The sequence below is a fragment of the Trichosurus vulpecula genome, chromosome 4 (genome assembly GCF_011100635.1).
Source record: "Trichosurus vulpecula isolate mTriVul1 chromosome 4, mTriVul1.pri, whole genome shotgun sequence".
Lineage (NCBI taxonomy): Eukaryota > Metazoa > Chordata > Mammalia > Diprotodontia > Phalangeridae > Trichosurus > Trichosurus vulpecula.
In genome coordinates, this window is record NC_050576.1 from 281925133 (window position 1) to 281939452 (window position 14320).

At 55.9% G+C, this 14320-nt stretch overlaps 3 protein-coding genes across 4 annotated transcripts; 1 reads left to right on the forward strand and 2 right to left on the reverse strand.

Moving 5' to 3' along the window:
• Nucleotides 1-1039: 1039 nt before the first annotated feature.
• LOC118845608 (probable hydrolase PNKD) lies at nt 1040-2710 on the reverse strand. The gene is made up of 3 exons (XM_036753587.1): nt 2513-2710; nt 1926-2079; nt 1040-1409 (listed from the first exon to the last, which is right to left on the reverse strand). The coding sequence occupies exons 1-3, from the start codon at nt 2574-2576 to the stop codon at nt 1217-1219; spliced, it is 411 nt and encodes a 136-aa protein (XP_036609482.1). The 5' UTR covers nt 2577-2710; the 3' UTR covers nt 1040-1216.
• A 222-nt stretch (nt 2711-2932) lies between these two features.
• On the forward strand, nt 2933-8070 carry LOC118849155 (angio associated migratory cell protein). 2 transcript variants are annotated; one of them, XM_036758232.1, is made up of 11 exons: nt 2933-3154; nt 3588-3746; nt 3915-4034; nt 4289-4428; nt 4742-4886; nt 5892-5975; nt 6089-6204; nt 6491-6594; nt 6728-6818; nt 6997-7151; nt 7579-8070. In XM_036758232.1, exons 1-11 carry the CDS (start codon nt 3034-3036, stop codon nt 7652-7654), a joined length of 1311 nt encoding a protein of 436 aa, XP_036614127.1. In that variant the 5' UTR covers nt 2933-3033; the 3' UTR covers nt 7655-8070. The 2 variants fall into 2 exon arrangements, with proteins under 2 accessions (XP_036614127.1, XP_036614126.1); XM_036758231.1 differs by having other exon boundaries at nt 2947-3154; nt 3585-3746.
• Nucleotides 8071-8611: 541 nt separating this feature from the next.
• Nucleotides 8612-9604, reverse strand: GPBAR1 (G protein-coupled bile acid receptor 1). The gene has a single exon (XM_036755717.1). The coding sequence runs from the start codon at nt 9602-9604 to the stop codon at nt 8612-8614; it is 993 nt and encodes a 330-aa protein (XP_036611612.1).
• Nucleotides 9605-14320: the final 4716 nt, after the last annotated feature.

Sequence of the window (14320 nt, forward strand, 5' to 3'; positions counted from 1 at the left end):
CCGGGGTTAAGGTTGAGACTCATCCAGGGACGCACAGCTAATGTCTTGAGGCCAGATTTTAACTTAGGAAGATGTGTTCCAGACTCCAGGCCCTGCTCTCTATTGCCCCTAGGATAAATGACAAAATCCTTACTCTGGCATTTAAAGCCCCCCGACATTCTGGTTCCTAGTTACCTTGCCAGTCTTATTTTAATCATGCAAGAGAGTGCGTAGCTTAGTGGCCATGGAGCAGGCCTTGAACCCAGAGGACCCGAGTTCTAGTACTGCCCAGGACACCCTGGGTGTGCGACCCTGGGCAAGTCGATCTGGGCTCCCTGCAGAGAAGGTGCCAACCAGCATTGTTTCCTGTACCAATAGTCCAGTCGGTCCCCTCTGTGCCTTCTCCATTACAGGCCACCTGGTTCCCCATCAGCACTCTTGTCCCCACACAAGGAGGGGATCATTTTGTCTTTTGCATCCATGTAGCGCTGTTAATAAAAGCTTGAATCCCTAAGTGCTCCCTCTGAGGTGGCCAAAGGACGACAATGAGGGAAGAAGCGCCTGAATTGTGCAAGAGCTGAGCTGGAAGGGCCAGGGGTCGGTGGGGAGGTGCGGGGCACTTATGAACCGGCGCATTTTATAAACGGGGAAGTGGTGCAGAGAGGTCCCGACTTGTCCAAGGTTGCACAGCTATCGAAGGACCTGAGCCGGGGCCCAAACCCAGTTATTCTGACTCCAAATGCTCCTAAGTGCTGTTAAAACTGCTGAGAAAAACACTCAAAGGCCTTATTTGATCAGAGGCCAGCGACTTTGAAGCCAGACTCTCCTCCGTTACCCTCGTGCCTCAGTTTCCCCATCTGTGAAATTCCGGGCAGGGCCGGGCGACCTTGAAAGCTCTCATCCGCCTCTAAACCTGATGCTCCAATGAGCTCCATTAGCCCGCACAGGCAGCTCAGGTAACCCCCCGCCCCCCAGCTGAGCAGTCCGCTGGGGCGGTGGCGGCGGAGACGTCAGCCCCGCCCCCTTCCCCCAGGCCCCGCCCCTCCCGGCTCGCGGCTCCTTTTCTGGGAAATAACGACTTTATTGGCCTGGCTCGCATGGCCTCGGGGGGCGGGGCCTGCCCGGGCACCTGGGCCCGGACGCCCCCTGGCGGATCGGCAGAGGACCGCAGCGGAGCGCGGGCCCAGCGTCTGTCCATCCGTCGAAGGCCCCCCGCTGCAGGCGGGGGTGCAGCGCCTCAGGACTTCACCTCGGCCCCGGCCGGGCCACGGAGGGTCTCTGGGGCCGAGGACTTGAACCGCTGCCTCTCGTAGTCGCCGCGGTTGGCAGTCCGCATGTTGTGCAGGGACTTCATCTGCTTCACGCGGTTCTTGTCCACTTCGCGCTTAGCCAAGAGGAAGAGGAGGATGCCGCAGGGAAAGCCGATGGCCCTGGGAGTGGAGGGATGGGGATTCAGCCGGGCCGGGAGTCGCCCTCTTCCCCACACCGTTCCTGAGAACTGTGCATTCACAAAGTATTGGGGAGGGGGCTTCATCAGGGGTCGAGTGAGAGCTCGACCAGCCCCCTCGGACTCGGGGAAGGGCACGTGCATGGCCCAGCTGTGACAGGTGCGCGACACGTGGATGCAGCAGACGCTGACACTGCTCCACTCTGCGCTTCGGTAAAGGGGGCTCTGGTTTTTCTTTATCAAGGAGAAGGGGATGTGGATAGAGGGGGAGGGAGGATTTGATTGGAAAAATAAAATTACAAAGAAACCAAAGCGTACGTCCAGTTTTCTAAATTGGGCCCTCCTTAAGGGTCTATCTGCCAGGCCCTGCGAGGAGCTGAGACCCGGCCTAGACGCGGCCTGAACCACCAGCGGCCAGCCTCCTGTGGCCCCGGGTCCGAGCGAGATGGCTCCGGGGCTCGTTGTGGGTGCCCCGCTGCGGGGGCGAGGCCGGACTCACCACGCCAGCGCCACGGGCTTCATGGGGTTCTTGGCCTTCTTCTTGGGGATGTACTCCAGCCCCGGGGGCCAGGGTCCGGGCTCGGGCTTGGACTGCAGCGGGCTGGGGTAGTGCCGCAGCGGGGCCCCGCGACCCGGGGCTCCCCGGAGAAACCCTGCGGATAGAGGAGGGGAGCCGACCGTGGGCAGCGGAGCCGGGACAGCTGGAGAGACCCCGGCGGGCTCTGGAGCAGGGCCTTGGGACCCCAGCCTGGGCTGGGGGGAGGTGTGGCCCCGGGGAACGCAAGCAAAGGGCCTCGGACTAGGGAGGGGGTGTCACAGACTGACCGCCACTGGAAGGGGGGCGGGGCGGCGCGCTCGGAGACCGGGGCATGGCTACAACGACCCCCGGACGAGCGCTAGCCCCTGACCCCATGATCCCGAGGGGTGGGGGCGGTGCCTCTCCCTCGGAAGCAGGGGCATGGCCAGAATGACCCCTGGACAAGCGCTTGCCCCTTATCCCATGACCCTGCGGGGAAGAGAGAAGAGGGGTGAGGAGATAAGGGAACCGACCGTCCGGGTGTCTGGCCCCAGGGCCCCATCTCTTACCCCCGAGCACCAGGGCACCCTTCAGCCCCGGGCCCTTCAGCACAGCCACAACCGTCGCTGCCATATTCCCGGTCCCCAAGCCCCGCCTCGTCTTCTGCTGGGAGTTGTAGTTTAGGTTCAAGCGCGCCGGCCACACGGAGCCTGCCGGATCCTCGCCCTCTACTCCGCCCAGCCCAAGGGACGAAGACTACGCCTCCCAGAATCCCGCGCGGCAGCCTCGGGAGAACTACCCTTCCCACAAGCCTCTCGCGGCACGCAGGTCCAATTGTTGGCGTGCGGGGGCGGAGCGGGCTCTCGAGCCCTTCCAGCCCGCCCTTTCACCCTCGCGTCGTCGACCAACCGCCCCTTTTGATTGGCTGCTCCGCCGGCCGGGCCCCTTCGCGGTTGGCGAGGTCGGCGTCGCTTCGCGTTGAAGCCCCTCCCCCTGCCCCGTCTCCGCCGGACCGTGGTAGGTGGCGTCGCGCGGCCGTGGCTCTGGAGGTGGCTGGGCCCCGGCTGCTGGACCGGCTTTGCTGAGTCTCATGGAGCCCGATCCCGATCCCGGGCCCGAGGACGGGGCGGCCTCCCCGGAGGCCCTGCACTTCCATGGCGACGAGGAGATCATCGAGGTGGTGGAGCTGGGTCCTGGCCCGCCCGACCCCGGTGAGAGCGGGGTGGGGGGGGGCGCCCCTCGGCTGAGCGAGCAGGGCCCTGACCCTTGACCCTTGACCTTACTCTGGCTCCTCAACCATTCCATCCTGGCTTCCTGCGGCTACCTATGTTCCCCCCCACCGGGGACCTTTGAACCCTTGTTTCTAACTTCCTTTACTTTCACCTCTGTGAGGTGATGATCTTTAACCTTTCATGTGATGACCTTTGAACTTTAGCTCTACCTTCCTGTACCCATTAAACATTCTTTCTCTTTTCACCAGCCCCTTGTTAGTACTGACTGCCTTCATCCCCATTAAATTCGTGTTTCTCCCCGTAATCCAACCAGCCCTTCCCGGGCTCCCCGCATTCCCCGAACCCCCCAATCCTCCCCGGGGGAAGGAGAGGGTCGGTTATCTTCACACCTGCTCCCTGTCCCCTGAAGCAGATGACCTGGCTCAGGAGATGGACGGAGTGGACTTCGAGGAAGAAGAGGAGCTAGAGGGGGAGGGGGCGGACGAGGCGTGGGGGGACGAGGTGGACGAGGGTGTGGACGGCGGCATGGAGAGCCCCGACGACAGTGAGGTCACCTTTGCCCATCACTCAGGTAGCGCTCGAGGCAGGGGGACCCCGGTGCCCGGCCCCCCTCCCCGGCGGTCTGGACTCGTCCTGGGGGGGCGCGGTTGGGACCCCTCCTGGGGCTCGTACGAGGGTCTGTGCCGTGGGGGGACGCTGTGGGCTCCCGGACACCCCCGGCCTCTGTCTCTTGGAGCAGCCTCCGTGTTTTGTGTGAGCCTGGACCCTAAGACCAACACTCTGGCAGTGACGGGGGGCGAGGACGACAAAGCCTTCGTGTGGCGGCTCAGCGATGGGGAGCTGCTCCTGGAGTGTCCTGGTGAGGGGGCTGGGGGCTGGGCCGGTGCCGTCTGAGTTGGAGTCTGTTCAATGGAGGGGGTGGAAGAGGGAACTTGCAAGTTTAGGTTTAAGAAACGACTGGGATGGTAGATGCAGCCGTGCCTTGGCCCCTTTTCTCGGTTTCTCTGCCTGTTACCTGGTGGTGCCAAGCCCAGGAGGCAGGGTGTCCGAGTCCCCTATCTCCATTGGGAGCTGTTTCCCCAATATTCCTTCTCTACCCACTGTCACTCTCAGGCCACAAGGACTCTGTAACCTGTGCGGGTTTCAGCCACGACTCTGCCCTGGTAGCCACTGGGGACATGAGCGGCCTACTTAAAGTGTGGCAGGTGGACACCAAGGAAGAGGTTTGGTCCTTTGAAGTGGGGGACCTGGAGGTGAGAACTCTTGGGAGTGGTGGAGTGGGATGTGTTGCTCCCCCAAGGGAGTGCTGGGCTGGGAGTTGGAGTGGCTTTGAGTCTGGACACTGGTCTAATTTCCATGCCCTGCCCTCCCACTCCCCACCAAACACACACACACAGCAACTTATTCTGTCACTGTTGTCCTGACAGGTGCATTCATAGATGATGTCTTTGAACCAGAAAATGAGAGAAGTCTGGTGGGATAAATGGAACTCCCTGAACTCCAGTGAGGTGGGAGGTATGGGGCTCTCTTCACTAACTGCTCTCTCTCCTTTTCGGGCCTGCGCAGTGGATGGAGTGGCACCCTCAGGCACCTGTCCTCCTGGCAGGCACAGCTGATGGTAACACCTGGATGTGGAAGGTCCCTAGTGGTGACTGCAAGACCTTCCAAGGGCCCAATTGTCCAGCCACCTGTGGCCGAGTCCTCCCTGACGGTGAGAGCCCCTTCCCGGGCACCCTTTCTACATCTGAGAGCCCAGGCCTTGATATATTTAAAGAGTTGTCATGTGCAAAACAGATTCAACCTATTCTTCTTAGCCTCGGAAGACAGAGCAGTGGGTGGAAGTTGGGAAGAGAGAGATTTAGGCTTGGGGTCAGAAAAAAACTTCTGAACAATTAGAGCAGGGGTGGCAAAGCTGCGCCCTTGAAGCCACGTATGGCTCTCGAAGTCCTCAAGTGCAGCCCTTTGATCAAATTGGATTCTGTCAAAGGGCCACACTTGAGGACCTAGAGGGCCACATGTGCCCTCAAGGCTGCAGGTTCCCCACCCCTGAGTTAGAGCAAGGCAGAAGGAGAATGAGGGCATTGGCGATGTGGTGGGTTCCCCCATATTGGACTCCTGAGGCTAAAGCTGGTTGGCATTTGTCTGTTGGAGAATGCTCTCCTTCTGGGTATGGCTTGAAGTAGATAGCCTTCGAGACACCCTCCAGTTCTTGGTTGCTGTGATTTTGGTGCCAGAAGATGTGGGTCTGAGTCCCAGTTAGGCCACTCATTAGCTTACTCATTTACTAGCTTTGTGATACTGGGCAAGTCATTTAAATTCTTTGTGCCTTGGTTTACTCATTCGCAAAACAATGGATATAAGAATACCTGCATTGCCTACTTCACAGAGTTTTCCCAAGGATTTAATGAGTCAGCGCATGTATGAAGTGCTCCATAAATGGCAAAGTACAATGTGAACGTTAGCTGTGATCATCATCATTATCATGCTTGTTGTTCCCAAACTCTTTTCAGGACGTGAAGCTCCCAACAGTCCTCTCTGGGCTTTGTGGCCCTTAGCTTCCCTCGTTCAGGGTCACAGTCCTCCGACCCTGCTGCTTCTTCCTGGGGCAGTGTCTGGCCCTGTGCCCTATTGTTCTTAACTTGAGATATTGGGAATATCTCAAGTATCTGAGAGCTTGTTTTCTGTCTTTCTGTTGGCTCTGTCTGTGGGACACCAGGGAGGAAAGCCGTGGTTGGTTATGAAGATGGCACTGTCCGGATCTGGGACCTGAAGCAGGGAAGCCCCATCCATGTGCTCAAAGGTGTGGGAACCACGAGTGCTTTTGGTGGGGCTGGGGGGTTCGGTCTGAGGAAAGGGGGTGTGGGGGGAAGGAGGCAGGCCCTGCCTTATCCTTCAACCCTCTCTCCGCCCCAGGAACCGAAGGTCACCAGGGCCCGCTGACATGTGTGGCCACCAACCTTGATGGGAGCCTAATTCTCACCGGTTCTGTGGACTGTCAGGCTAAGCTGGTCAATGCAGCCACCGGCAAGGTGAGTAACAAAGACTCCTTTACATGGAACCTGAAGGTCCCCAGAGTAAGCCTGGCCCCAAATGCTGCCCTGACTACCCTGTTACCAAGGCTTCCTTTCTCCAGGCCTTTCTACCCATGTTGGATCATAGGATTGTCAGATGTTAGAGCTGGAAGGAGCCATAGAGATCATCTAACCCAGCTCCCTCATTTTACAGATGAGAAAACTGAGGCCAGCTCATGGGAAGGACATGCCCAAGGTGTTCTGTGTCTGTGACTTTGGCTCTGGTGCCTTCTCTTTTCCCTAGGTGGTAGGTGTCTTCAGACCAGACACCGTGGGTCCACAGCCTAACCCTGGGGAGGATGAAGAAAGTGAATCCAATTCGGTGGAATCCTTGGGCTTTTGCAATGTGTGAGTGAGATTGGGTCTATGACTGAAGTGGAGGAGATGATGGGAGATATGGTGGTAGCAAGGTGGAGAGTAGGGTTTGAAGGGTGAGCAGATAGGTGGAGGTACTTCTGCCTGATACCGCCCCTCTGCCCAGGATGCCGCTGGCTGCTGTTGGCTACCTTGATGGGACCTTGGCCATTTATGACCTGTCTACACAGAGCTTGAGACACCGGTGCCAGCACCAGGTAAGGCACCTTGAGTGGTGGGGGAGAAGGCCAGCTTTTGCTTCCTTGTGAGCGTTCCCCTCTTCTCTCCTTTCCTGCTCTCACCCCTTCTCTTTGTTCCCTTTCTCTTCGTATGGGGAGAATTTACTAGCCCCTCTGTCTGAGCAGTGACTCACGGCCTCTGCCCTTTCTTCCACAGTCAGGCATCGTGCAGCTGCTGTGGGAGGAAGGGGCAGCCGTGGTGTATACCTGCAGCCTTGATGGAGCTGTTCGGCTCTGGGACGCTCGAACAGGACGCTTGCTTAGTGACTACCGAGGCCACACAGCGGAGATCCTTGACTTTGCTCTCAGCAAGTGAGTGGACTTGGGGAAGGGGATCCTTGGGAGTCGTGAGGATCCTGGGGCACCCGACCCCTTAGGGGAGCCAGGATCCCTGGATCCTGAAGAGGCCAGTCAGTGATTTGACATTTATTAAGCACCTACTATGTGCTGAGCATGTGCCAGGGATACAAAAAAAGGTAAAAAACAACCTCTGCCCTTGGAGCTCCTAGTCAAATAAACAGCTGTGTACGAGCTGTTGGTAGGAAGTATTGAAGGGGCCCAGAGAAGGCTTCTTGTAGAAGCTGAGACTTAAGGGAGCCAGGGTAGCTTGCTGGGGGCAGAGATGAGGGAGAAGAGCCTTCAGTGCTTGAGGGCCTGAGGAGAGCCCCAGAGTGGATGCAGTACCAGTGTGTGTCTCCCCCCCCCCCCCCCCCCACTAATTCGTGCTCTTTCTCAACAGAGACGCCTCCTTGGTGGTGACCACGTCTGGAGACCACAAAGCCAAAGTGTTCTGTGTCCAGAGACCTGACCGTTAGTGGAGACTTCTGTTGCTGGCTCTGGGCTCTCGTTTTATAGGGAGAGGGGGAGATGGAGGGGGGCTGGCTCCCCCTAACCCAGGGGCTGCTGGGGAGGCTGCCCTCTGACTTCATCTCCTAGATGCTACAACCTCCCACTTTTCTCCATATAGACACTGCCCCCCTCTCCCTCATGTTGACCTTCCAGAGGGAAGTTCAGCCCAGCTGTTCTCACCTTCCACTTGTGGTGTTCCTTGGGGCTCGGATTCATTAGGGGGTTGTGGGAGATGAGGAGCAGGTCATTAGAAGCTCTTTCCTTCTCTCCCCCCTCGCCCGAAGGCCCTCTAGGACCTTGAGATGTAGGGGATGGGGGGTGAAGGGAAAGGGGTTATGATTACAGAGATTTTAAAAAATGTAAATAAAATATGATTCCCAGAGCCATTGTCTATAGGAAGTTGGGAGGGGCAGGGAGAAGGGCCATGGGGTGGGATATAGGCCCTATCCTGGTGGTCCCCAGCGCTAGGTTGAGGAGGGTGTTTCACAGGTCCCTCTTTTCCTGGAATCACTTTCAACAGCTTCATACCCTCTTCTGAGGGGTGATCACCCCCAATGGTGTCCTTGCTGAAGTTCTGGCTCACCCAGCTTGGAAATTCCATGGCCTGCTTCTCTAGGTTCTTTCCTCTGTGACAGTGCTCTTTTTAGAACTGGGCACTGGGGAAGGCAGGAGAGCCATGAACTTGGCCAGATGAACATTATTCTTCAGGGCAGTCCAGGAGACAAAAAGATGGGTAGACAGGCAGCTACGTGCCTGGAAGGGTGATAACTCGGACTTTCAGGTGTCTTCTAGGGAGAAGGAAGGAGGGCTCTCGGTCAGATGCAGGAGTCAGCGGGAGAGGTGTTGCCTTGGAGGCGGGAAATAGGGAAGTATCATTGGGAGCCCTGCAACAGGGTCTTTAAAGTTGCCCCTTGACTCCTGCCTTAGTCATTTCCCCTGCGCCTGCTGCCATCTTGGCTTGTGGCTTCAGGTCCGGGCTGGCGTCTGCGATGGGTGGCTGTTCTCTGGAGTACTGCCCAGAATCTCAGCACAGCTTTCCTCCAAGGGGCTGTGTATCTCCGGTCCCCAAGCCCCATAGCTACAGGTACGACAGCAGCACTGGTACTGCCCAAAGAGTTGAGTGCCAGGAGGGTGCCAGGCCCTAGGGGGGGTCGATTCTCAAATGCCAACACTGAGAGAAGGAGTGCAACAATATATGGGCCCCAGCACAGCCCAAATAGTAGTGTGGCACCTGCCTGTGCCTTTGCCTGGCGCCAGGCCAGGGTCCGTGCCAGTGCTGAAGGGGCGTCACGACACACTGCCCTTTCTAGGCGACAGATATCCTGAAGCTGGTGCCGGGCAGTGGCCAGTACCCGGGCAGAGAGGAGGGCAGCAGCCACCACAGAGGGTAAGAGAAGGCCGTAAACTTCGAGGTAGAGGTAAGGGGCAGGGAAGATGGCCTGGGATGTGCAGTTGGCATCAGGTGCCCAGTGATTCCAGCCTATGACAGGCAGGCTGGCAAAGAGTAGGGGAGCAGCCCATGCCACCAGAAGGGCCCAGCGTGTTCCTCGGGGAGGGCTCAGGGGCCTCAGAATGGCCAAATAGCGTTCACTATGCACCAGAAGAAGGTTGGCGAGCAGAGAGAGGAAGGAGAAGTTGGGGGCGAGGTGGAGGAGAAGGCAGGGCCAGTAATCGTGCCTACCGTGACTCCATAGCCCAGGCAGGATGGGTAGGGCCAACCCTGTGAACAGTCCGGCCATCAGCAGGCTTAGGAAGAAGCAGCCAGCAGGAGGGCTTCGAAGGCGGCGGTCTCGGGCAATTCCCACTGCCAAGAGTAGGTTGGCACCAACAATAAGGCCTGCCAGTGTGAGGGAAAACCAAAGCCCAACTTGGAGAATGGGGCCTGCCTTCTGCCTTGTGGTGTTGAATGCCATCATGGTACCCAGGGGTGGGGGACCCTGGCTGGAGCAGTAGCTACAATTCCTGGGGAAGAGGAAGGGGCCACAGATTAGGTGTGAGGCATTAGTCTCTAATTCTGTTAGAGGGCTGGGTTTGTGAGCCAGGACACTTTCCCCCAACCATTATTTTTTTACTGCCCATCAGGATAACTTCTGAGCCAGCATGGGGGCTTGGGGCTGTGGTAATTACTGTTAAAGTCAAGAAGGGACTGATAAGGAGGAAGGCCTGAGTCAGGAAGATGAGCTCGAGGCCTGGGGCTGTCCCTGGCACCCTCCCCCCTTGCTCCCCACACTTCCAATGTGTCACAGATCATTGAGCAGCCTCCGGGTCGGACTTCCAGCCCATAAACCCGGCTCCGCAATGTACTAGCAACGGGAACAACACAGAGCAGTCCCTGGGGAGGTGGGGGCCCGAAGGGGGAGAGGGAAGAGCAGGAGCCACATGGTTCCTGGGTGGAGACCTCAGGACAGGAGTGGAGAGGTTGGACCCTCCTGATGGGGCCTGACATCCCCATCTGGGGCAGGTGCATGGGAGCGGGGAAGAGACGGCGCCTGCATCTTAGTTCTCTTGTGCCTGACCAGATGGACGCCTCCCTCTGGCCCTCAGTGCCTCCCACTTCACCCTGATTCCATCTCATGTGCTTCCTTCAGATGCTCTAGCCAGGCTGACCTCATCCTGGGAAAGCAGGGACCTTGCCATCCCTGCTGTGCCCAGGACCGAGAGTTCACAGCTGCTGTCAATAGGAGGGTAACTGCGTTGCTGGGAACAAAGTCAATAAAGCTAGAGTTTCTATACTCCCCTCATTTCCTTTTTAAAATGGTCCCCTCCCTTTTCCTCTTCCCCCCTCAAGTCCATCAGAGAACCAGAGGTACCCCTAGCTAATGGATAGGCTGGCTGTTCTCCCGCTTCTTCCCAGCCTGGTCTCTGTCTCACATACACAGCTCAAGGTTCCCCTGTCTTCCCATCCAGGGATTCCCTGCTAGTGTCAGGGAGAGCCAGAGTCCAGCCTGGGGTCCGAGGGCCTTGTGACGTTACCCACATCAGGCATGACTTGGCCCAGTCCCCTTCCAAATGTCCCACCCTTTCACTTCCTTTGCCACTCGGCCATCCAGGTCTGTTCCCACCCTTGGCTCAATTCCACCTTTGCTCCAAGCTTTCCCCCCAATGAGCTCCCACAGAGCTCTCGGGATCTGATTTCACATTAGGGTGCATTACACTCTACTCTGGAACAGGGAGAGAAAGCAACCTGCTGGATTCAGACGAATCCACTTTGAGAACAGAGCCACTGCCCTGGCTCCTGGTCTGATTTCTCTCCTCTCCATTAAATGCTACCCCAATGACCCTCTCTTCCTGCCCCCTCCTCCCCCAAAGGCAGCAGGAATGGTGGAGATTCATGTAATCTACAGCTGGAAAGGGAATGAGTTCAAACCTTGATTTACAGATAAAGAAAACAAGGTCAAAGGGGGGAATCAGTTTGTTCAAATGGCAGAACTGGAATTTGAAGCCTTTTCTTGTGACTTCAAATTCAAGCTAACTTCCAGCATCAGATTCTGGGCTCCATAGACAGGCACAGACTGGCCCTGTGCTGCTGGGTTGGAGGTGGGGGGGGGGGCTGGTGACAATGACCTCTTCAGGATCTTATCTGGGCCCCTGTTTGGGGTAGGGGTCCTCTCTCCAGAGGGGTCTTGGGGAAGGAAAACGGTTACTTACAAGCCTCTGGTGATTGAAGCTCTGAGTCCTGTTCTCCAGGCCCCAGGGTGCCGCCCTGGGCTCCATCTGGCTGGTGGTACCTTAATGAGGACAAACTGCTGTGTGCCTGCCTGTCTGCCAGGGCCCAGGCTCTGGGCTGTGCTCAGCTGCCTCCCAGGCCCCCACCATGGAAGGAGGGAGGGAAGGAAAGGTCCGCCCTTATGAGGCGGGGTGGGGGGTGGGTTCAAGGGAGGAGGTGGCAGAGTCATTGGAGAAGGATCTGGCATCTGGCTCACCCATGGGGGTGAGGGGCGATAGCAACTGGTAGCTGTCCAAAACCGGGCAAACCTGTGAAGTAGGTGAACATTGTCCCTCCATCCCTGCTTAGGGTCCCCTCCTTTCTCAGTGCCCTCATTAGCTTTGGCTACCCTGTTTCCCAGCTCTTTCCTTTAGCACTCCAGGCTTGGACCTTTGTGGCCCTAGCTTATGGTATTAAAGCCTGTCTTGTCTCAGGGCCCTGCCAGGTGAATGCTTAATTAAACAGACTAATTTCAGTTAGGAAAAGATAAGGTTTAATGTGTTAACTCTTCTCCCCACCCCCTCCCTCTGTCCCAATACATTTATTTCTTAGTATCAATATCCCAATCTAAAAGAGTGATGTATGGGAGATATTTTTTGAGTGGGGACTCTTTTATTGTCTCCCCTCCCCACTCTGAATCCCATACGAAATTGGACCTATGCTCGAATCCCGATTTTGCTGTCCCGATTTTGTTGTTACCTTGGGTAAGTCATGTAAGTGGTCATTGGAAATATGATAGCATTTATTAAGTGCTTATTCAATTCCTGTGCAAAGTAGACCCTTCCTTATAAATAGAAGCAAGATAGACCCTTAAGGAACTTGAACAGAGGAAGACAATGGCATAGAGTTATTCAGTCAATTTTCAGTTGTGTCCAACTCTCTGTGACTCCATTTTGGGGTTTTCTTGGCAGAGATACTGGAGTGGTTTGCCATTTCCTTTTCCAGCTCATTTTACTGATGAGGAAACTAGTGGGTGGTGGGGAGAAAGGGTAACCCTTGAGGGCAATGCCTTGGGTCAGGAGGTAGAGTCCCGGAGTCTAGTAAAAAACGATGTAAAGAGGGGCAGATAGGTGGCACAATGGAGAGAGCGCTGGCCCCTGGAGTCAGGCAGACCTGAGTTCAAATCCAGCCTCAGACATTTACCAGCTGTGTGGCCCTGGGCAAGTCACTTAACCCTGATTGCCACCAAAAAAAAAAAAGTGATGTGAAGCAGTTGTGGGACTTCCTAAAATGGTGACCAGGGAGTCAGCAATGAGGAGACCAGAGTCACAGGACAAAGACTGCCCATAATGGCAGTGCAGGAGACGTTGAAGATGAGGTGGAGTTGAGTGAGAAGGGGAAAGATCAATGAATTTGGAGGCAGAGGCTCGTCTCTGCTGCTTCCTATCTGGTTAACTTCCCTCAAGTCACAACCACCGAGTCTCAGTTTATTCATCTGTAAATTGAAGGGATTGGACCAGATGCTAGTTGAGGTTCCTTTCAGCTCTAAATCTACAGTCCTAGGTAAGGGGGTGCCAAGCATGCAATCTCCCTCATGCCTTTTCCTTCTTTCTCACCCAAATAGCAAGGCAAATGAGAGGCCCAGAGACTATAGGAAACACTCGGTAGGAACTTTACTTTCAGGGGCAGAGAAAGGAGAAGGGACGGCACCAAGGGCCCTGAATCTCCATTTTCCCTTCTAGTCTTGTATGATGAGGTCTTTGGGGGCTAAGGGAGAGGGAGAGAAAGGCATCTGAAAAATTAGGAGATCAGCTCCCATGACATGGACCAGAGAGAGGCCTACAACAGGAAAAGCAGGCTTGAAACCAGGGCAGGAGTGATAATAATCGCTTACACTCATTCCGTGAGTTAGGTAGGTAATGCAAACATATGATGATGCCCGTTTTACAGATGAGACTGAAACTCTGAGAGGTTGTGACTTGTCCAGGACCACACAGCTATTAAGAATTAGAGCAGGAATTTGAATGCACACTTCCTCAGGGCCAGGGTCTTTCTCTGCACCAGCGCTTCTGAAGGGAGACTGAGGAAAGTCATCTGATTTCCTTCCCTCTGGGCCGAGGGAGGGGTTAAGGATGGATGGGACCCCTGAGAATAGTCTTTGTAATAACTGATAAAGTATTATGTTAATCATCTCCATAGGGTCTGGGGATAACTAGAGAGGCAGATAAGAGAGGCAGGGGCCTGGAGAAGGTGGGAAACAGTTCCAAACATAAATCTGGGAGGAAGAAAATCCTCAGACTTTCACCTGTTTCTTCAGGAGCCTGGTGGGTAGGGAGATTGTGGGTCTCAAGAGATGTTCTTTACACTCTCCCACCACTGAGTAGGAAGGAGACGGTCCTGGGAAAGTCCAGAATTTAGATGTGGCCCTGGAGAGAAATGTAGGGTATAGGGCCCTTGGATCCCAGGGAAAAACAGACCTCCCTCTGTTTCCAGCCTTGGCCTCTGTCCTGCTGGGACTCAGGATGTCTGCATTTCTTCTCTGCTGTTTAAACACTGTGTGGAGGATGATGTGGGAACACATCTGACTCGGGTGCTCCGAGCCAGCCAGCATGCTTGGGTTCTGCTCTGGTCTTTGTCCCGCCAGACCCTTGACTGGTCATCTACGTGATTCAAGCCTCATCCGCTTATATCTTCTGGAACTGGCTCACCCACCCTTCTCCAGTTGGGAGGACCACACAGAGTGGGTTGGTTAAGCCGCTTTCCTAGCTGCCAACCCTTCGCCCTTTGGCCTCGCCCTGGTTCCCTCCCAAAGTTAGCTGTCTAGGTGATAGCTGCCAGGGCCTCTATTCCAGACTCAGGTCTTTTGCAAATTTTTTCTTTGATAATCTCTCTTCATTTTCCTAAATATTTAAATTCTTCTGAGCCATCTGCTTAAGCTTGGGGACTGGCTGGGATGTGTGCATGTAATCAGTATTGACTATGGAGG

Bases quoted from the DNA above. Each gene is read 5' to 3' on its own strand.
- LOC118845608 (XM_036753587.1), bottom strand. From the start codon at position 2,576: ATGGCAGCGACGGTTGTGGCTGTGCTGAAGGGCCCGGGGCTGAAGGGT. The intron at 2,080-2,512 runs GTAAGAGATGGG...CTCTATCCGCAG, and splicing joins GGGTGCCCTGGTGCTCGGGG to GGTTTCTCCGGGGAGCCCCG. The intron at 1,410-1,925 runs GTGAGTCCGGCC...CTCCACTCCCAG, and splicing joins AAGCCCGTGGCGCTGGCGTG to GGCCATCGGCTTTCCCTGCG.
- LOC118849155 (XM_036758231.1), top strand. From the start codon at position 3,034: ATGGAGCCCGATCCCGATCCCGGGCCCGAGGACGGGGCGGCCTCCCCG. The intron at 3,155-3,584 runs GTGAGAGCGGGG...TGTCCCCTGAAG, and splicing joins TCCTGGCCCGCCCGACCCCG to CAGATGACCTGGCTCAGGAG. The intron at 4,035-4,288 runs GTGAGGGGGCTG...TGTCACTCTCAG, and splicing joins GCTGCTCCTGGAGTGTCCTG to GCCACAAGGACTCTGTAACC.
- GPBAR1 (XM_036755717.1), bottom strand. From the start codon at position 9,604: ATGATGGCATTCAACACCACAAGGCAGAAGGCAGGCCCCATTCTCCAA.